This window comes from Haliotis rubra, unplaced genomic scaffold, assembly GCF_003918875.1.
Source record: "Haliotis rubra isolate DU_JTF1 unplaced genomic scaffold, ASM391887v1 Scf991, whole genome shotgun sequence".
Classification (NCBI taxonomy): Eukaryota; Metazoa; Mollusca; class Gastropoda; order Lepetellida; family Haliotidae; genus Haliotis; species Haliotis rubra.
In genome coordinates, this window is record NW_025767736.1 from 131,051 (window position 1) to 152,383 (window position 21,333).

The window sequence follows — 21,333 nt, forward strand, 5'->3', positions numbered from 1 at the left end:
GAAATATCAACTTTACTGGGGTTTAAAAAGCAACATTTGAAGTTGTGTCCAACGAAGCGTGCCCTGTTTGATTTTGATTCGTCTGCTTGCACTATGAGACCGGTAAATCTGCTTGAATATGAAATATATGGAACCAAACCCCCTGAAACTTGAGTTGTAGCATGCGTAAACGTCTTTTATTATGTCCTGCATTTTGTATGGCATGACACATTAAAATAAACTAAATATGGTCATTTCAGCAATTGACACGATCACCACGAAAATACAAATGTATTTTGACAAAACTTTGCGTACGATATTTTCCTGTTATAATTCATACCTTTCCTTCGTGCTGGTGCCTTCCAATGAAAAAATAGGATTTTCACTCCGCTATATTTGAGATATCGGGGAATTGATAGATGAAAGCAATAAGTGCTTATTTTACGATCTAAACAGATTCCTGATACAAAAGTCATTTCACCTACGATCACTTAATTCAGGGAACTTTACGAAAATTGACATTTTTATAGTTCCCTTCGTCCTTAACCCACGTGTGTTTGAAAATATCAGGAAATTTTTTTGATACTTATGTTAATTTTTCAATCTAGTATTAATGTGCAAATATTGGTTCAGTTGTCCCTTTTTTAATGACACACCAACTGTTTGAAATCACCCACCCTCTTTACAACGCCTTATGCTAAAATTAATTCAGCAGGCTAAAGGTTAAGTGTCTAGGGACCAGTCTGGAACTGGCGAGACAAACGTCTTTATCTGGCTGTTGAATCTTGTTGCAAACAGGTCTATCAATGGACAGCCTTGATCCTGTATCAGTAGTTAAGTTGGAAGGCCTCTGGATGTAGCATCCATTCCATCGGAGACGGTTTGCTGGGTCTGGACAACACGTCTGCTTGTATGTTGACAGCAACTGGTGTGTGGCCTGTATTTCTGGCCAAGTAATCATTTGGTTTTACGAGATGTCTTAATTCCAGCAGATTCAGCATCTTGAATTTCTCGGGCTTCAGTAGGTTATGTAGGTTGAAATCCTTCATAATGTAAATGAGACGAAACTTTTCTGTGGAATTCTTCTTTTGCACTTTGAGTATTGGTGAGTAGAACCCGGGTGATATCTCATGTGGCTGTAGAATCTCTACTGCTCCTTTTAAGAGTAGTGAGTCGATGGCCTCTGTCAACTTGACCCTTAGAGTTTCTGGATACAGTATAGTTGACAGCTACCTTGTCAGAGGAGGCGTGGCCTTTAGCTGGATTTGGTAACCTTCTTGCAGGACAGGCTTCACGATCGGATCTTGCAGGAATCGCCAATTTTCCCAGGAAGTCATTAAATGTCCGTCCACAGTCGAAGGTTTTATGGGAACGGCTGGGAGTGGAAGAGACCAGTCGTTCCCGAACCCATCCTTCAATGACGGGAGTAGGAGCTGCTTGATGTTCTCCCTCTGGTGGAGCGGCCTCCAGCGTTGTCAGCTGGTCTATGAAAGGAAGATGATCTCGACCCTCTAATTGGTCTGAGTTTCTTATCTTTTGCCTTCTAAATTCCCGCAAACTTGCATTAATCTGGGTCTCTGCATGGACTGTCTGAACGTAGAGTTCATTGTCTGGACCGATCTAATGAGCATTTGGTCTTTATAGTCCTGCGTTACTTCCTTGTTGACCCTCCGAATTGCCCCGTCAAATAGGTTAGAAGCACCCCTTGTTTGCCCAGCAAAGGCTTGGTGTAGAGATCTGACCAATGACATGATGATAGAAGACCTTGACGCCGTAAGAGGGTTAAGCCTGCCCATGTAGAAGCCATGTGGTCTGAGATAGTTTCGTGATATCTCTTCTGCGCAACCATCGCTGATAGGAACATCCTTTGCATTCCTTTTAAGGGTTCTTCAGAGTGTTCAACATTGCTTCATTAATGGCTCTGGACATTGCTGAACTGTGGAAGCCCCTTCTGGTAGTAGTGTCCAGTTGTGCCAACTTCTTATCTTCAATTCTATAAGACTTCATCTTACAGTCACTCATCAGGGAGAAATCTTCATCAATCTCTGGAGTTTTGTTGAACACCTCCATATTATGTACCAGGAATTTCTTAAAGTTGAATGTAGGAGTTTGCAGACCCTGTAACTTTGTTACTTTCGCGAACGCTAATTTTAGCTTCTCCTCAACTTGAGATACCAGCTTCATAGGAGGGATGGTGAGTGTATCAATATCGTCCTATTGAATGCAGTATGTGTTCGCCAGTGAAGAGTTCCTAGTAGGTGAGGAAATCCAACCCATCCGCGATCCAGATTAATTAATCTTCATTATCGTAAATAGAAGCATCCATTTCTTCCTGACTAGTCTCGTCAGACGATGCAACGCTGATATATCTTGCTAAAACTCCTCGTCAAAAGTGTGTGTCGGTGTAGAATGGCTGATAGGTCTATCCATGTCTGATGTAACAAGAGGATGTTGTTGATGTTGTTCTATAGCTTTGAGAACTTGTTCAGTGATAGAAGCGACCAATTATGACTGTTGTATCGGGTTATGTGCTTGCGTGCTTGCATTGTCTCTGTTTCCTTGGCTGCACAACTTGTCGAGCTTGAATGAAAGTGCATGCAACTTGTTGAGCTTGCGTGAAGGAATGAGTCTGTGTAGACTGTGAGGAGTGTTGTGCTTTCGCCAACCTCTGAGGTTGTCTCTGGGATAAGTTAAGGTCCGAATGTATGTTCTTGAAAATTCCTTGCGCGAACTTAGTGGCTTGCGCTGACGTTGATAAGATATGGTCATTTTCTTGAGCGAAGGCTGGCATCTGGTGTGATCCTTGTGGGAACGCTGGACTCTGGGGTGATCCTCGCGCAAACACTGACATCTTTGGTGATGTTTGCGCCGAACGCTGACATCTGGGGTGATGCTTGCACGAATGCTGACATCTGGGGTGATGCTTGCGTGAACGTCTGCATCTGTGAATTGTTCTGCTGCTATCTAGTTGACTGTCTCGGCAGTAAATGTGTGATTAATATCTCTGGCTCCAGGACTGGCGGCGGTCTACACTCTTCATGGTCTGATGACCTCTGTACTGCCTGCCTGCATGTAGTGGGGTTGTCTTGCATTCTTTTTACTGCTGACGATTTCTTGGAAGAAGATATGTATGAATTTTTTGTGACAACTTCATAGTTTCGCCAGCCCCAAGGGATCAGACTCCGTCCCCACCGGGACTTTTCTCTTAGCCAGGGACAACTGCATAAGGGAACCTGATTTGTTAGTAGTTAACCCCCGAGAATCTCCAGAACCGACTGAAATGAGGTTGAGTTAACCTATACAGGTAAGCTTATATCCCCTGGGGAAAAAATGGAAGCCAATTCATTATCTGATTGTAAATGTTGCATATCCCCCCGCTACCCTTGAGCTTTCCCGCCTTTTTTTATCCATTTTTTTTCTCATTAAATATAAATGATATTTCTCAAACTCGTAGTTAGAAAGATGCACACAATATCTACATCTAGAGTTGACATAACATGTGACAGCTGAACATGTGGAGCACGCAGGGTGAGGATCAAAATGTGATAATCTGTATGTGCATACAAGGCACGATTTCATCTGACAGGACCGCCCTGCAACAAACAGAAATGATAGTAAATTTAGCCACAGATCAATGAAAAGGACCCATCAATATGATGTATAATTAATGTATAAACAGTAGACAAGTAAAAATTTTGAATATTAATGCCAAATAAACGAGCAGTAACTTGAAATAGGATACAGAGGAGACCAACCAACTGTTCAGGTAGGCGATTATGGAGAGAGTGACACTTGGGGGTTGATCATGTGGGACGCTGGTGTGGGAAAGGCAGAGGCCGAAGGAGGTGAGCTATTTTTAAACTGTTCATCGGGAACAATAGCACAGAGGTTTCCACTGAACCTTGGAAGAGAAGGGGAGATAAGCAATAACATATGAGTCAGGAAAAAAATAGATTATTTCCGTTTTGATGACACACATAAGTGTCCATTGCTGACACTGTGTTCCTGTGTCACATCTGTATATTTGCTACAATGAACCTCCATCTTTAGCGCTACATATCTTTATCCTTTGTCACAATTTCAGGTGAATTTCTCCATTTGAATTTGAAATATTGTGTTGAAAGTGTCTTTGGTGGGTTTGAGAGAGTTGGAAAATAAAAGATTTACTTTTTGAATAATAAGTGATACAATATTTTAATATATATACATAGATGGTTGTATGCTACCCAGATGGACATAAGAGTCTCAAAATTATTTAATGTATCTGTATAATTCCATTCAATCATGTCATCTAGATCAAGGATACATTTCATCCCCAGTAGTTCAAATGTCTTCTGATCAAGTTTAGTTTCTATTTCTGTGCACTGTATTAAGACAAAGATTTGAAGTATGGCTTGTTGCAAAAGATCTTCAGTGTACTTTGTTGTAAAAGAAAGATCGAGTTGTACCTTGTTGTGAAAGATCTTCAGTGTATTTTGTTGTAAAGAAAGATCAAAGTGTACCTTGGACCTTGGTGTGTCTGAAATTCCTAACCTGTTTTTCTAATGCCTTCAGTTCCTCATACATGTTGGCAGCATTATTCAGAACTTCCTTCAAGTCATCAGTTCTGGCGCGATCTGCGGCAAGTTCTCCTCGCTGCACAACAACATTACAGTCAGACATAATCAATGTATCATTTGATAATGTAAAATGTAATAAAATCTATTGCCACTGATTTTTTGTAACAGCAATCTGAGCTGGACAACACAAAAACCCACTATGGATACAGAAGTTAGAGTGGTCACTGCTGGACTTACAACAGGAACTGGAAAAAGTGGTCAGGGTCAAAGTCAGGGTCAGGGTCAGAGTCACTGCTGACTTATTGCAGGCAATGGATACAGAAGTTAGAGTGGTGACTGCTAGACTTACAATAGGAACTGGAAATAGTGGTTAGGGTCACTGCTGACAGTTGCAGGCACTGGATACAGTAGTTAGCTTTAGGGTCGCTTGAAGCTGACAACAGCCACTAAGTACATGGGACAGCATCAGGGTTACTTGTAAACGCACAGAAGTCACTAGGGACATGGGATAGCATCAGGGTTACTTGTTAACGCACAGAAGTCACTAGGTACATGGGATAGTATCAGGGTTACTTGTAGACTCACACAAGTCACTAGGTACATGGGATAGCATCAGGGTTACTTGTAGACTCACACAAGTCACTAGGTACATGGGATAGCATCAGGGTTACTTGTAGACTCACAGAAGTCACTAGGTACATGGGATAGCATCAGAGTTACTTGTAAACTCACAGAAGTCACTAGGTACATGGGATAGCATCAGAGTTACTTGTAAACGCACAGAAGTCACTAGGTACATGGGATAGCATCAGGGTTACTTGTTTACGCTTTACAGAAGTCACTAGGTACATGGGATAGTATCAGGGTTACTTGTAGGTCACTAGCATCAGGGTTACTTGTAGACTCACACAAGTCACTAGGTATATGGGATAGCATCAGGGTTACTTGTAGACTCACAGAAGTCACTAGGTACATGGGATAGCATCAGGGTTACTTGTAAACGCACAGAAGTCACTAGGTACATGGGATAGCATCAGGGTTACTTGTAAACTCACACAAGTCACTAGGTACATGGGATAGCATCAGGGTTACTTGTAGACTCACACAAGTCACTAGGTACATGGGATAGCATCAGGGTTACTTGTAAACGCACAGAAGTCACTAGGTACATGGGATAGCATCAGGGTTACTTGTAAACTCACACAAGTCACTAGGTACATGGGATAGTATCAGGGTTACTTGTAGACTCACACAAGTCACTAGGTACATGGGATAGCATCAGGGTTACTTGTAAACTCACAGAAGTCACTAGGTAAATGGGATAGCATCAGGGTTACTTGTAAACTCACACAAGTCACTAGGTACATGGGATAGCATCAGGGTTACTTGTAGACTCACACAAGTCACTAGGTACATGGGATAGCATCAGGGTTACTTGTAAACGCACAGAAGTCACTAGGTACATGGGATAGCATCAGGGTTACTTGTAGACTCACAGAAGTCACTAGGTACATGGGATAGCATCAGAGTTACTTGTAGACTCACACAAGTCACTAGGTACATGGGATAGCATCAGGGTTACTTGTTAACTCACAGAAGTCACTAGGTACATGGGATAGCATCAGAGTTACTTGTAGACTCACAGAAGTCACTAGGTACATGGGATAGCATCAGGGTTACTTGTAAACTCACACAAGTCACTAGGTACATGGGATAGCATCAGGGTTACTTGTAGACTCACACAAGTCACTAGGTACATGGGATAGCATCAGGGTTACTTGTAAACGCACAGAAGTCACTAGGTACATGGGATAGCATCAGGGTTACTTGTAGACTCACAGAAGTCACTAGGTACATGGGATAGCATCAGAGTTACTTGTAGACTCACACAAGTCACTAGGTACATGGGATAGCATCAGGGTTACTTGTTAACTCACAGAAGTCACTAGGTACATGGGATAGCATCAGAGTTACTTGTAGACTCACAGAAGTCACTAGGTACATTGGATAGCATCAGGGTTACTTGTAGACTCACAGCAGCCACTAGGTACATGGGCAATGTCAGTGTGCGAAATAGTTTCCAAATTTCGCTAGCCAGTTGGGCTATCTATGCCTGAAAGTTACTAGCCTATAAATAATTCACTAACCCGAAATTTGAATGAAGAAACTAAGCAAAAGATTAAGGAAAACCAAGTTCTATGGACAGTCAACTTCTTTATTGCAATGGGTGCGACGTTTCGGTGTAGGTACTAACACCGTTATCAAGCAAGTGATACAAAGAGTTGTAACATGGAGAATATATACATAGCTGCATAGTGTGTAGATACAATTGACATGGTTGATATACATTGGATTGCTAATTAGTGATTTGAGCAGAGTAGGTTGATGTACAGAGTGAAAGTGATTAAAACGATATACAGAATGAGTTGATTTACACTGAGATGGTAATTGTGAGTTGAAGAGAGTAGGTCAGCCTACTCCGAAATGTCGCACTCATTGCAATAAAGAAGTTGACTATCCATAGAACTTGGTTTTCCTTCATCTATACAACTTCTAAAATGCCTCTCAAAGAAGCAAAAGATTGCAAAAATAGATGAGAATAAGATATTGTTGGCATGACAGGGCTTTCAGCATTAATCTGCTAATATGATGAACATATTTATGAGGCCATAATCTTGCATGATTTAAAAGTGTATTATAACTTCACAAGTTGGAGTGAGTGATATATTTGCAAAATGACTCCAACCTTCACTAGCCGGTCGGGCCAGTGACTGGAGATTTACTGGCCTGACTGGATTTTTACAAGCCACAGGCTAGCAGGCCAGTGGCTATTTCGCACACTGGGCAGTGTGAAGGTGACTGTAGAAACAGTCAGCACTAGATAATAGGGGTATGGGTCAGGATTATATATACAAGACTATTATTTCCATTCTTTATGGTGGCATTTATTATTGGATGACAGTTGATTTGGGTTAGACCTTCTGTTCCTTTTTTCATGTGGTTTGATGTCGCACTTATTGTTTCTTTTTTCTTAGGTTTGGTAGCGGTACTTACGCTTCCTTTGTTCATACCTTCACTAGAGGTACTTGCAGTTCCTTTCTGCAGAAGAGATACTTACGCTTCCTTTGCTTCAGTAGAGATACTTGCAGTTCCTTTCTGCAGAAGAGATACTTACGCTTCCTTTGTTCATAGCTTCAGTAGAGATACTTGCAGTTCCTTTCTGCAGAAGAGATACTTACGCTTCCTTTGTTCATAGCTTCAGTAGAGGTACTTGCAGTTCCTTTCTGCAGAAGAGATACTTACAGTTCCTTTCCTCGTGGGGTCAGCCCCTGCCTCAAGTAGGATGTACACTAATTCCTCTTGACCACGGTCAGCTGCCCAGTGAAGTGATGTCCACCAGTTCTAAAGTACATGTTATAACAGTGTCATACAGTCTCCTTGATACTCAGAATCTATGTTAGAGGAGACATTCCTAAACAGAGATTCAATCAGTCAGTCAACAGTCATGTGAGATCTCTCTGACCTACACAATGCAGACCATCAAGAAATCTTGTTGTACAATCTCTGTTGTCCTCTCATATGTAATGTAGGTCTCTGTTTTGTACAGTTAAAGACTGAGCCCCTCTTAAGCAATTTTGGTTTCCAGTGGCTTGATGGTCCCCTCGCCCTTGTGGTTTGGTAGACTGTCAGTTTTACCTGAAGTCATGGCATTGCACACCATAGAAATCACTAAAAGTATGTTCTCATGTGAAGTTGGATGCTATTATATGGAGTTAGAGGACTGTCCTTTCTAACATAATCTAAATCTTTGTAGTAAGGGGTAGCTAGGTGGTCCCCTCAAATGGACACAGGATGTCTGTTGTGTTGAGAGATAAAGAGGGTCTCTCTAATGTAAGCTAGATCTCTTTAGCTTAGGTTGATATTAGTCTCTCTAATGTTATGTAAATCTCTGTGTGATGGTTGACTAGGTGGTGCTCTGTAAAGTAATGCAAATCTCTGTGTGATGGAGTGACTGAGTGGTCCTCCCTAAACTAATGTAAATCTCTGTGTGATGGGGAGACCAGGTGGTCCCCTCTAAACTAATGTAAATCACTGCGGGATGAGGTGACCAGGTGGTAATCCCTAAAGTAGTGTAAATCTCTGTGTGATGGAGTGACTGAGTGGTCCTCCCTAAACTAATGTAAATCTCTGTGTGATGGGGAGACCAGGTGGTCCCCTCTAAACTAATGTAAATCTCTGTGTGATGAGGTGACCAGGTGATAATCCCTAAAGTAGTGTAAATCTCTGTGTGATGGAGTGGCTGAGTGGTCCTCCCTAAACTAATGTAAATCTCTGTGTGATGGGGTGACCAGGTGGAAATCCCTAAAATAGTGAAAATCTCTGTGTGATGGAGTGGCTGAGTGGTCCTCCCTAAACTAATGTAAATCTCTGCGGGATGGGGTGACCAGGTGGTCCCCTCTAAACTAATGTAAATCTCTGCGGGATGAGGTGACCAGGTGGTAATCCCTAAAGTAGTGTAAATCTCTGTGTGATGGGGCGACAAGGTGGTCCCCACTAAAATAATGTAAATCTCTGTGTGATGCGGGGACCAGGTGGTCCTCCATAATCTAATATACATCTCTGTGTGATAGGGTGACCAGGTGGTCTTTCCTAAACAAATGTAAATCTGTGTGTGATGGGTTGACTAGTTGGTCATCCCTAAACTAATGTAAATCCCTGTGTGCGAGGTTGACCAAGTGGTCCTCCCTAAACTAATGTAAATCTCTGTGTGAGGGGGTGACCAGGTGGTAATCCCTAAACTAATGTAAATCTTTGTGTGATGGGGTGACCAGGTGGTCCTCCCTAAACTAATGTAAATCATCATGTGATGCGGTGACCAGATGGTCCTCCCTGAACTAATGGAAATCTCTGTGTGAGGGGGTGATCAGGTGGTAATCCCTAAAGTAATGTTAATCTCTGTGTGCTGGGGTGATCAGGTGCTCCTCCCTAAAGTAATGTAAATCTCTGTGTGCTGCGGTGACCAGGTGGTCCCCTCTAAACTAATGGAAATCTCTGTGTGATGTGGTGACTCAGTGGTCCTCCCTAAACTTATATAAATGTCTGTGTGATGGGGTGACCAGGTGGTCCTCCCTAAACTAATGTAAATCATCATGTGATGCGGTGACCAGGTGGTCCTCCCTAAACTAATGGAAATCACTGTGTGAGGGGGTGACCAGGTGGTAATCCCTAAAGTAATGTAAATCTCTATGTGATGGGGTGACCAGGTGGTCCCCTCTATACTAATGTAAATCTCTGTGTAATGGAGTGACTTAGTGGTCCTCCCTAAAGTAGTGTTAATCCCTGTGTGCTGGGGTGACCAGGTGGTCCTCCCTAAACTAATGTAAATCCCTGTGTGCTGGGGTGACCAGGTGGTACTCCCTAAACTAATGTAAATCTCTGTGTGATGGCGTGACCAGGTGGTCCCGTCTAAATTAATGTGAATCTCTGTGTGATGGCGTGACCAGGTGGTCCCGTCTAAATTAATGTGAATCTCTGTGTGATTGGGTGACTGAGTGGTCCTCCCTAAAGTAGTGTAAATCTCTGTGTGCTGGGGTGACCAGGTGGTCCTCCCTAAAGTAATGTAAATCTCTGTGTGCTGGGGTGACCAGGTGGTACTCCCTAAATTAATGGTAATCTCTGTGTGCTGAGGTGACCAGGTGGTCCTCCCTAAAGTAATGTAAATCTCTGTGTGCTGGGGTGACCAGGTGGTCCTCCCTAAAGTAATGTAAATCTCTGTGTGCTGGGGTGACCAGGTGGTCCTCCCTAAATTAATGGTAATCTCTGTGTGAGGGGGTGACCAGGTGGTAATCCCTAAAGTAATGTAAATCATCATGTGATGGGGTGACAAGGTGGTCCCCTCTAAACTAATGTAAGTCTGTGTGTGATGGGGTGAGTAGTTGGTCCTCCTTAAACTGATGTAAATATCTGTGTGATGGGGTGAGTAGGTGGTTCTCTAATGTGATGTAGGTCTCTGTGATATGGTGGTGCTACTCCATGGTACTCACTGAGCCACAGTCATTGAGGTGACACCCTGTCTCTATCAGCACTGTGGCCACTTCCGGGTGCCCATGGTAGGAAGCAAACATTAGTGCAGTGAAATCAACCTGAAGAAAAAATGCTCGACTTGATGACCTGAAAGTATATTTTGACCTTAAAGACATGAATTTGGTGGATACAAAATTGTTTGGAAAAAAATAATGTCCCCATATATCTATATCCTTGTGTAAGCACTTCTTTGCATTCCTACATCCCCTTATGCTTACATTACTGTACACATACATCACTTCAAATCTACATCCCATATTCCCTTCAATACACAGAGGGGCGTTGCCCCTAACACAGATATGCCACCCCACACGTTAAATTTCGGACTGTACTTTGGGCGCTGATGTGAAGGTTTTTCAGTTTGTTAGGTCCAGAATTTCAGTGTATTAGGAAACAGCCACACAGAACTTTCATCTGAGAAAATCACATTGTCTCAGTTAAAATTTCTATGCTGTAAGCACCAGTTCAACCTTCGCTCCTTTTGTTGAGGTTTCATGATCGGTGATGGAATTCCTCGACTTTTCTGCCAACCTATTGTATGCAGCTCAGTTCTAATTGTCTCCTTACAGACAGCCACAGTTCCTCTATCAATCATATCCAGCCTTAAGTTTTCTAAAATCCTTCGTTTGTTTTAGAAACAAGAATACCAAGCCGCCTCCTGTCACCGACAGTCAATTTTCTGGCCTACCTGCGCCTCCCTGGTGCTCAATGCCATATCCATTTGCAATATTTTTCAAAACACGATAAACAGTCGACAAAGGGATGCCTGTTCTACTTGAAATCACTTTAGCTGATCTGATGTCCTTGTTATAATACTCTAAAATCAACTTCCTCTTCTCTAAATCATCCATACTGAGGATCACTGAAAATGTAGTCCGCTAGCAAGTAAAAAAAGGAGGATAACTCTTCACAAACTAATGAAAAAGGATTAACGGAGTTGTCTCCCTTGAATGAAACCAAGCACTTGATAGCTGGTCAAGGTTGTTTATACTAGAAATCCAATTAAACATATTCCTAAAATTCTCAATAATTTCTGCTCATACTATATATGTACATCCCCATCCCTGTATACCTGACATGTGAAGATCCAGGTTCGAATTGATCTTCAGTAATCCATGCTTGTCGTCAGAGGTGACTAACAGGATTGGGTGGTCAGGCTCACTGACTTGGTTGACCCTCATGTCATTGTATCCCAATTGCACAGATCGATGCTCATGCTGTTGATCACTGGATTGTCTGGTCAAGACTCGATTATTTACAGACCACCACCATATAGCTGAAATATTGCTGAGTGCGGCATACATTCTTATTATGATCTGTATATTAACTACATAGAAGACATGTACCTCCCCAAGGTCACTGCCCTTTGCGTTGACATCACTTCCTGCTGCCACAAGCTGCTGGGTGATAGCACTCAATTTGCGGCCATCAGTGCACTTTGAACGTGCTGTTTCATGAAGAGCTGTTCGGTTATCCTGCAGATGGACACAGTTGATGCTATACATATGTTCAAGGGTGAACTTAGGGACTGTTCATAATCTATGGCAGGGTGGGATGTCTGTGGGGTTGCAGGGTGGGGGCCTTTGGTCATGATGATTTTTATGGAAAAGCATATACAGTGTGAATGCATCTTGTGTTGTCTTACTTCCTTCTAAGAATTATTGTAATTGTTGATAATACTACAAAACTCTTACGCATACGTAAAACTTGATTTCAGAATACCGCATAGGCTTGAAGGAGTAGGAAAACAACCATTCTACTGACAAATGAGGATGTTTACTGACAAGACAAATAGACCTGCATTTGGTTGTGGGAACACTTAATGATACCTCAGATGATGACAAAGAGAGTTCTGATGACGTCATTGATGATGTCACTCCCGGTTAATGGTACTTGGGATGATGTCATTGATGATGTCACTCCCAGTTAACGGTACTTGGGAGGATGTCATTGATGATGTCACTCCCGGTCAGCGGTACTTGGGATGACGTCATTGATGATGTCACTCCCGGTCAACGGTGCTTGGGATGACGTCATTGATGATGTTACTCCCGGTTAGCGGTACTTGGGATGATGTAATTGATGAAGTCACTATCGGTTAACGGTGCTTGGGATGACGTCATTGATGATGTTACTCCCGGTTAGCGGTACTTGCAATTGGGATGATGTCATTGATGATGTCATTCCCGGTTAACGGTACTTGGGATGACGTCATTGATGATGTCACTCCCGGTTAACGGTACTTGGGATGATGTCATTGATGATGTCACTCCCGGTTAACGGTACTTGGGAGGATGTCATTGATGATGTCACTCCCGGTCAACGGTACTCGGGATGACGTCATTGATGATGTCACTCCCGGTTAGCGGTTCTTGGGATGATGTAATTGATGATGTCACTCCCGGTTAACGGTACTTGGGATGATGTCATTGATGATGTCACTCCCGGTTAACGGTACTTGGGATGACGTCATTGATGATGTCACTATCAGTCAACGGTACTTGGGATGACGTCATTGATGATGTCACTATCGGTTAGCGGTACTTGGGATGATGTCATTGATGATGTCACTCCCGGTTAGCGGTACTTGGGATGATGTCATTCATGATGTCACTCCCGGTTAGCGGTACTTGGGATGATGTCATTGATGATGTCACTCCCGGTTAAAGGTACTTGGGAGGATGTCATTGATGAAGTCACTTCCGGTTAGCGGTACTTGGGATGATGTCATTGATGATGTCACTCCCGGTTAGCGGTACTTCGGATGACGTCATTGATGATGTCACTATCGGTTACATACATACATGCAACTGCTCAAAGGTGCTTTGTTTTCCCTCGATCATTGGATATCCATCACAACGGCACATCATATTTTTCAATCTCAACTCCATGTTAGGCTTGTTGTGCAAGCATGTTCTATCAGTCAAGATTCTCTGCTGGTCGATGATGCCCACACAAGCAGACATGATCTGTTAATGGACACTGTCTTACATGATGTTAAGGATGATGCAATGGCTCTGATCACATGTAACCAGAATGACCCATAAGTGGGAGGTTGCACTACATGGCATAAGCAGACTTAATAGTTTTCCTGATCCTTGCTGAAACTGTACTTTTAAATCTGTGTCCGACTGATCCTGGCAAGATATCCATAGACTTCAATGTCCTCAGCTAAAAGCCTCTTGTCTTGTCAAGATGCCACTTTAGAGCTCTAAATGGGCATGAAAGTCCCTGTCTAGCCTAGGAGCAAGAGAAGGGATAGTAAACACTAGTTGTCCTAGAGTTCCCTACTATACAGCAGATATCTGATTCTTGGCAAGGAAAACGGGTAATACTCTGATCATGACTCTGGAGGGATGCTTAGGGAATGTAATGGACCTGACATCCAGTGCATGTAGCTCTAACACCCTTGAGGCTGTGGCAAAGTGAAACAATCTTCCAAGCAAAATGGGATAGTGTTGCTTTGTCCATGGGTTCAAACATATGGTGCAAAATTTTCGATAAAACCACTGACAAATCCCATTTCATAGTCATTCATTGTTTGTGGATATTCTCCAGTTCAAAAGAGCATTGCCTGCTGGCAAAGCATAGGGTCAATCCCAGAAGATGTAAGTCATTTCTAAGATGTACTGGTTGTAGAAATTCCGCAATCATAGGTATAGTTATATATTGGCAGTTCTGTATCTTATTCTCCACTGCTGGAATTGACACCACTTGTAGCCATAGAGAGCAGATGTCAAAGGTCTGAAAGATTGTGCAACTGCCTCTGAAGTAGGATGGAGCATATCTAGATCAGATGGGACATGGAGGATGCCTAGCTCTATGAGTATGATGGTTTCAGTTGAGTGGGTACTTTGGCCGGTGTTTTGGTATGCAGCTTCTTAGCCATCTTCTTTTCTTGCAGTTTCTTGCCCTTACTAATGTGTACTTCTCAAATGCTGACAGTGACAGGGGCTGACATGTCTGGTAGTGGGAAACAAGGAGCATGGTGTATCTTCTGATTCCCAGGCATCACCTGGTAGATCCTCGAAGAACATGAGCTTCCTACATACTGAACAATTTTGCGTGTCCGAAAGAGAGAAACAGATATATTTATTGCCCTCAGATGTATCCATTTTTAAAGGAAGAAAATAGAATAACTCTTGCAAATAGTGCTCAGAGGACGAAAGACAACACAAATCCTTAGACAATTATTCAAGCAAAAACTGGTGGATTCAGCGACAGGTTTCAGTAAAAAGGCAAGTAAGTGTTAGAGGGATCTATTTATAAGAATTGTCTTGTGACATATAACAGGAAATGTTTTTAATTACAATAGTCAATGAATTGTGATTTTAAACTGCACTGCCATGCTTACAGTGGCAAAGACACAAAACGTCAACCAAACAACTGCATTTAACCCCTGAACAGAAAATCTCACACCAAAACATCGAGACATTTTGGATGAGTGAACTGTTACATTTGGTCTGAGTTGATCTGTATATACATAGTGGTGGGACCAAGCTGTTAGTCAACTGGAAATACTAAAGTGGTAGTTAAAAACGCCTAACCTTATTTCTCAGATGGATATCGCATCCATGCTCAATCAGCACCTTGACAGCTTCAGGGTAGTTCCAATAACAGGTGTTGTGCAGCGCTGTCCAACCGTTCTCAAGAAGACAGATGAAGAGAGTAAACATTGTCTTACACCAACCATGAACATATTAAAATATATGATGAAGTACAATTGCCATCTGTATTTCAACGTAAAGAGACATCTCACTGTTATCAAGAAGTCACTGTAACATCCACAGTCATCAATAGATCCCATTAAGGTGACATACCACTGACATTAGTCAGTAGGTGTAAAGTAAGGTGACATACCACTGTCATCAGTTAGTCAGTGTAAGGTAAGGTGACCTAACACCATTCATCAGTTAGTCAGTGTAAGGTAAGGTGACCTACCACCGTCATCAGTTAGTCGGTGTAAGGTAAGGTGACCTACCACCGTCATCAGTTAGTCAGTGTAAGGTAAGGTGACCTACCACCGTCATCAGTTAGTCAGTGTAAGGTAAGGTGACCTACCACTGACATTAGTCAGTAGGTGTAAGGTAAGGTGACATACACCTGTCATCAGTTAGTCAGTGTAAGGTAAGGTGACCTACCACCGTCATCAGTTAGTCAGTGTAAGGTAAGGTATCCTGCCACTGTCATCAGTTAGTCAGTGTAAGGTAAGTGACCTAAAACTGTCATCAGTTAGTCAGTGTAAGGTAAGGTGACCTACCACCGTCATCAGTTAGTCAGCGTAAGGTAAGGTGACCTACAACTGTCATCAGTTAGTCAGTGTAAGGTAAGGTGACCTACAACTGTCATCAGTTAGTCAGTGTAAGGTAAGGTGACCTACCACCATCATCAGTCAGTAAGTGTAAGGTAAGGTGACCTGCCACTGTCATCAGTCAGTAGGTGTAAGGTAAGGTGACCTACAACCATCATCAGTTAGTCAGTGTAAGGTAAGGTGACCTACCACCGTCATCAGTTAGTCAGTGTAAGGTAAGGTGACCTACCACTGACATTAGTCAGTAGGTGTAGTCAGTAGTTAGTCAGTGTAAGGTAAGGTGACATACACCTGTCATCAGTTAGTCAGTGTAAAGTAAGGTGACCTACCACCGTCATCAGTTAGTCAGTGTAAGGTAAGGTATCCTGCCACTGTCATCAGTTAGTCAGTGTAAGGTAAGTGACCTAAAACTGTCATCAGTTAGTCAGTGTAAGGTAAGGTGACCTACCACCGTCATCAGTTAGTCAGTTAGTGTAAGGTAAGGTGACCTACAACTGTCATCAGTTAGTCGGTGTAAGGTAAGGTGACCTACAACTGTCATCAGTTAGTCAGTGTAAGGTAAGGTGACCTACCACCATCATCAGTTAGTCAGTGTAAGGTAAGGTGACCTACCACCGTCATCAGTTAGTCAGTGTAAGGTAAGGTGACCTGCCACCGTCATCAGTCAGTCAGTGTAAGGTAAGGTGACCTGCCACCGTCATCAGTCAGTAGGTGTAAGGTAAGGTGACCTACAACCATCATCAGTTAGTCAGTGTAAGGTAAGGTGACCTGCCACCGTCATCAGTTAGTCAGTGTAAGGTAAGGTGACCTACAACTGTCATCAGTTAGCCGGTGTAAGGTAAGGTGACCTGCCACCATCATCAGTTAGTCAGTGTAAGGTAAGGTGACCTGCCACTGTCATCAGTTAGTCAGTGTAAGGTAAGGTGACCTTCAACTGTCATCAGTTAGTCAGTGTAAGGTAAGGTGACCTGCCACCGTCATCAGTTAGTCAGTGTAAGGTAAGGTGACCTACAACTGTCATCAGTTAGCCGGTGTAAGGTAAGGTGACCTGCCACCATCATCAGTTAGTCAGTGTAAGGTAAGGTGACCTTCAACTGTCATCAGTTAGTCAGTGTAAGGTAAGGTGACCTACCACCGTCAACAATTAAGACAATTTAAGGCAAGATGAAACACTTGAGCTGACAGTGAGGTAGCAGACTTTTACATTGGAATGGAATTCAGGAGAGACATGGCCTGAATATGACTTACTTTGTCCTGAGCATCAAGCTGTATTCCTGCCTTAATAAGTGTCTCCATGATGTCAGCATGCCCCTTCATAGCTGCATGATGCAGAGCGGTGTTGCCTCGCTGTAACACAACAGTCATCTGTAACAACGGTTAGGTGTAATACAACAGTCAACTGTTACAATGGTTAGCTGTAAAATTAGTAAGCTGTAACAATGGTTAGGTGTAACACAAGAGTCATCTGTAACAATGGTTAGGTGTAATACAACAGTCAACTGTAACAAAGGTTAGCTGTAATATTGGTAAGCTGTAACAATGGTTAGGTGTAACAAGGGTTAGCTGTAACAATGGTTAGGTGCAACACAACAGTCAACTGTAACAAAGGTTAGCTGTAACAATGGTTAGGTGCAACACAACAGTCAACTGTAACAATGGTTAGGTGCAACACAACAGTCAACTGTAACAAGGGTTAGGTGTTACAATGGTTACGTGCAACACAACAGTCACCTGTAACAATGGTTAGCTGCAACACAACAGTCAACTGTAACAAGGGTTAGCTGTAACACAACAGTCAACTGTAACAATGGTTAGCTGCAACACAAAAGTCAACTGTAACAGTGGTTAGGTGCAACACAACAGTCATTTGTAACAAGGGTTAGCTGTAACAATGGTTAGGTGCAACACAACAGTCAACTGTAACAAGGGTTAGCTGTAACACAACAGTCAACTGTAACAATGGTTAGGTGCAACACAGCAGTCAACTTTAACAAGTGAGTTTAGTTTTACGCTGCACTCAGAAATATTCCAGCTATATGGCGGCGGTCTGTACATAATCGAGTCTGGACCAGACATTCCAGTGATCAACAGCATGAGCATCGATCTGTGCAATTTGGAAACAATGACATATGTCAACCAAGTCAGCGAGACTGACCACCCGATCCCGTTAGTCGCCTTTTACGACAAGCAAGGGTTACTGAAGGCACATTCTAACTTCGGACCTTCATGGGTTAAACTGTAACAAGGGTTAGCTGTAACAGTGGTTAGGTGCAACACAAGAGTACACTGAAACAAGGCTTAGCTGTAACACAACAGTCAACTGTAACAAGGGTTAGGTGTAATACAACAGTCAACTGTAACAAGGGTTAGGTGTAATACAACAGTCAACTGTAACAAGGGTTAGGTGTAATACAACAGTCAACTGAAACAAGGGTTAGGTGTAATACAACAGTCAACTGTAACAAGGGTTAGGTGCAACACAAGAGTACACTGAAACAAGGGTTAGCTGTAACACAACAGTACACTGTAACAAGGCTTAGCTGTAACACAACAGTCAACAGTAACAATGGTTAGGTGTAATACAACAGTCAACTGTAACAAGGCTTAGTTGTAACACAACAAAGAACTGTTACAATGGTAAACTGTAACCAACCATCAGCTGTAACAATGGTTAGCTGTAACGCAACCATCAGCTGCAACATTGGTTTAGCTGTAACACAATTCAACTGTAACAATGTACAAAACAGACAAACTTTATCGATAACAACTTCACTGCTCGGGAACCCATTAAAATTAGTAAAATATAAATATTTTTTATAATTGTATACTTATCCTGCACTACTTACTTCCTGCACTTATTGCTTACGACTCGAAAAGCGTGGCTTGCCAGACGATGTTAAAAGACGTAGAACTGCAATCACTTCCTGGTCTCGGATGCTACTTGTCTGTGCAGGCATCACTGGAAGGTGACGTCAGCCACCTCAGACTATTGCCTTAAATCCCACAGATGACAAACAATGAGGGGAGGTAGCTAAAAGCGCAGGGTGGGCCCTTATCCCAAGCAGTGCAGGATAAGTATCAAATATAAAAAAATATTTAGTTTTTACTAAATTTTTAACTAATCCTGCACTAATTACTTCCTGCACTTTATCCGACAGGCAAGAGGGTGGGCGTGTCATCTGAGGGGATTGCCTCGCTTATGTAACAAAAGCCAGCTCAATCTGTATATCCTGTGTGCAGTGTATGTAGACGTTGGTAGTGCGCCTGAAAGAAAGAGCGTAAAGAGAGTGACGATCAAGCAGTGGTAATTCGCAAATAAGACTGAGTCTTAAACGAAAAAAGAACCACACAGTTTTAAAGTGTTAGAAGCTTTAGGACATGCACTAAACAGCAAGGACTTGAGTTCACAAGTGTTTCTCCTTAACTGACATTCCTAGTTGTTTCCAACTCTTTTCCCACATGGTGGTCCGTGGGAAGGAAAACACAAGATAAAAGAGTCATTTTCTTCGGGGGATGGTGAGTTGTTGGGCCAATACCAATGGTCCGAAGCTGTGTACATTATTGATGTCCTGGACAGCCATGTCGCCTAGATAATGACTGGCGAAGCTGTGTACATTATTGATGTCCTTGACAGCCATGTCGCGTAGATAATGACTGGCGAAGACTGTGTCCGACCTCCAGAAACAACCTTGCATTATGGACAACACAATGCAATTACTGTGAAGCGCCATAGTAGAAGCAAGTGCTCGAATCTTGTGTGGATGGGCGGATGTAGGGGGGGCCAGCCCAGCCGCCTTATACCCCTGAAGAATGGTAGTTGTCAACCATAAGGCAATTGTGTTTTTGCTGACCCGGGAAAGGGGAAGAAACAACCATTTCCAGACACCTCGGATGCCTTTGGTGAGGTCAATGTAAGTTTTGAGCGCACGAACCGGACATAATAACAGATGATAATGGCAGAATAGAAAACTGTCGATCCGGTTGTCCTGGTACTTGATTTTTAGGTATGAAATCCAAACAAAGTCCCATAAGTACAGAACCATGACGGCGACGTTCAAACATAACTAGTCAGGTCGAGGGCTTGAATCCCACTCACTCTAGCCGCTGTCGCTAGAGACAAAAGGAAAGCTGTTTTCCTGGACAAATCAGCAAGGGAAGCATTCTCAAGTGGTTCATAAGGTGCACCACGGAGATGGTCTAAGACTGTGTTGCGATTCCATGCAGGTGGTCATAACTTCAACTTCTGGTCTTCAAGTTTGAACGAACGGAGCATGGCCTGTAGTTCTGGCATTTTGGCATTTATGTTTGGAGAACCCAGGGCGTGACTTGTGTAGCATCCATTTCCTTGAAGCAACTCTTTTGGGCCTTCACAGAGCGTCTGCTAATATTTTTCGGCACCCAGGAATGTGCCAAACTCTCAAAAGAATGTGTAGGTCGTCGACCAGTTGAAACAGATGAAATGTCTGGTCGAGGAGAAACTGTGACCGGGTCGACCCTTGTTTCCGTATGAACAACATCACCGTCGTGTTGTCCATGGCTACCAGAAGACAAGTTCCTCGTAGCCGTTGCGCCCAGTGACGGATACCGAGGATCACAGCCTCCAGCTCCAAACTGTTGATGTGCCAACTTTGCTGATGGCTTGACCAAAGACCGGCAGCTGTCTGATCTTGTAAATGAGCGCCCTAAACTTGCATGGAGGCATCCACGAACAGTTGGTAATCCTGCGCTCGCTCTGTCGAAGAGACTCCTCCTCAGACATTTGATGGGTGAGTCCACCAATGGGAGGACAGCCCATTGGAAATATTGATTGTTGAAATTAAAGCACAGGTACTTCCTGTCGCTGGAGCGTAATAGAACATGGAGGTATGTGTCCTGTAGGTCCGAGCTGATGAGGAAGTCGTTGACTCATATCATAAATTTGAGGTATTCGAGGGACGTCTTTCGAAAGTGTGGAAGACTTCCAGGTAGGTCTCGTTGAAATATGACAGATTGTGGATCATGCTCAGTTTCTCGGACCCTTTCTTCGGCACTAAGGATATCGGAGAATGAAACCCTGACGTTGTGACGGGTTGTGGGAATAATTCGACAGCTCTCTGTCAGAATATCTATGTTCTCCACTAGAAGGTCGTGTTGAACTGAGAGTGACTGTGCTGTTGCGGGAACAGTCAGAGGTGAGGAGGGGGAGCCGAAACCCCTGCCTCAATATGTCTGGACCAGGCGCTTCCTAGTCAGGCACTACAAACAAAGATCCTGTAGGATACAAGGATCAGCTGGCAAACCACAGCGAGGTGTGCGAAAAGCAATAATCTTAAATTGGCTGACGTCACCTCCCAGTGACGCATGCGCAGACGAGTAGCATCCGAGACCAGGAAGTGATTGCAGTTCTACATCTTTTAACAT

General features: G+C 43.0%; 1 protein-coding gene and 1 long non-coding RNA gene across 4 annotated transcripts in view; one reads left to right on the top strand and one right to left on the bottom strand.

Annotated features, from left to right (window-relative positions):
* Nucleotides 1–21,333, bottom strand: part of LOC124265745 (ankyrin repeat domain-containing protein 6-like) — a 63,567-nt gene that overhangs the window by 11,233 nt on the left and 31,001 nt on the right. For both annotated transcript variants that reach the window (XM_046700569.1, XM_046700568.1), the window contains exons 4-9: nt 17,182–17,280; nt 15,170–15,268; nt 11,969–12,097; nt 10,583–10,681; nt 7,842–7,940; nt 4,513–4,614 (exon numbers count right to left, since the gene is read on the bottom strand). In XM_046700569.1, the coding sequence (XP_046556525.1) occupies nt 4,513–4,614; nt 7,842–7,940; nt 10,583–10,681; nt 11,969–12,097; nt 15,170–15,268; nt 17,182–17,280 (627 nt within the window). The remainder of the gene's footprint in view (nt 1–4,512; nt 4,615–7,841; nt 7,941–10,582; nt 10,682–11,968; nt 12,098–15,169; nt 15,269–17,181; nt 17,281–21,333) is intronic.
* Nucleotides 17,548–18,406, top strand: LOC124265748. Of its 2 annotated transcripts, none has more exons than XR_006895523.1 (4): nt 17,548–17,630; nt 17,681–17,782; nt 17,833–17,900; nt 18,236–18,406. It is a non-coding gene; the product is annotated as an uncharacterized LOC124265748 (long non-coding RNA). The 2 variants fall into 2 exon arrangements; XR_006895524.1 differs by having other exon boundaries at nt 17,715–17,782.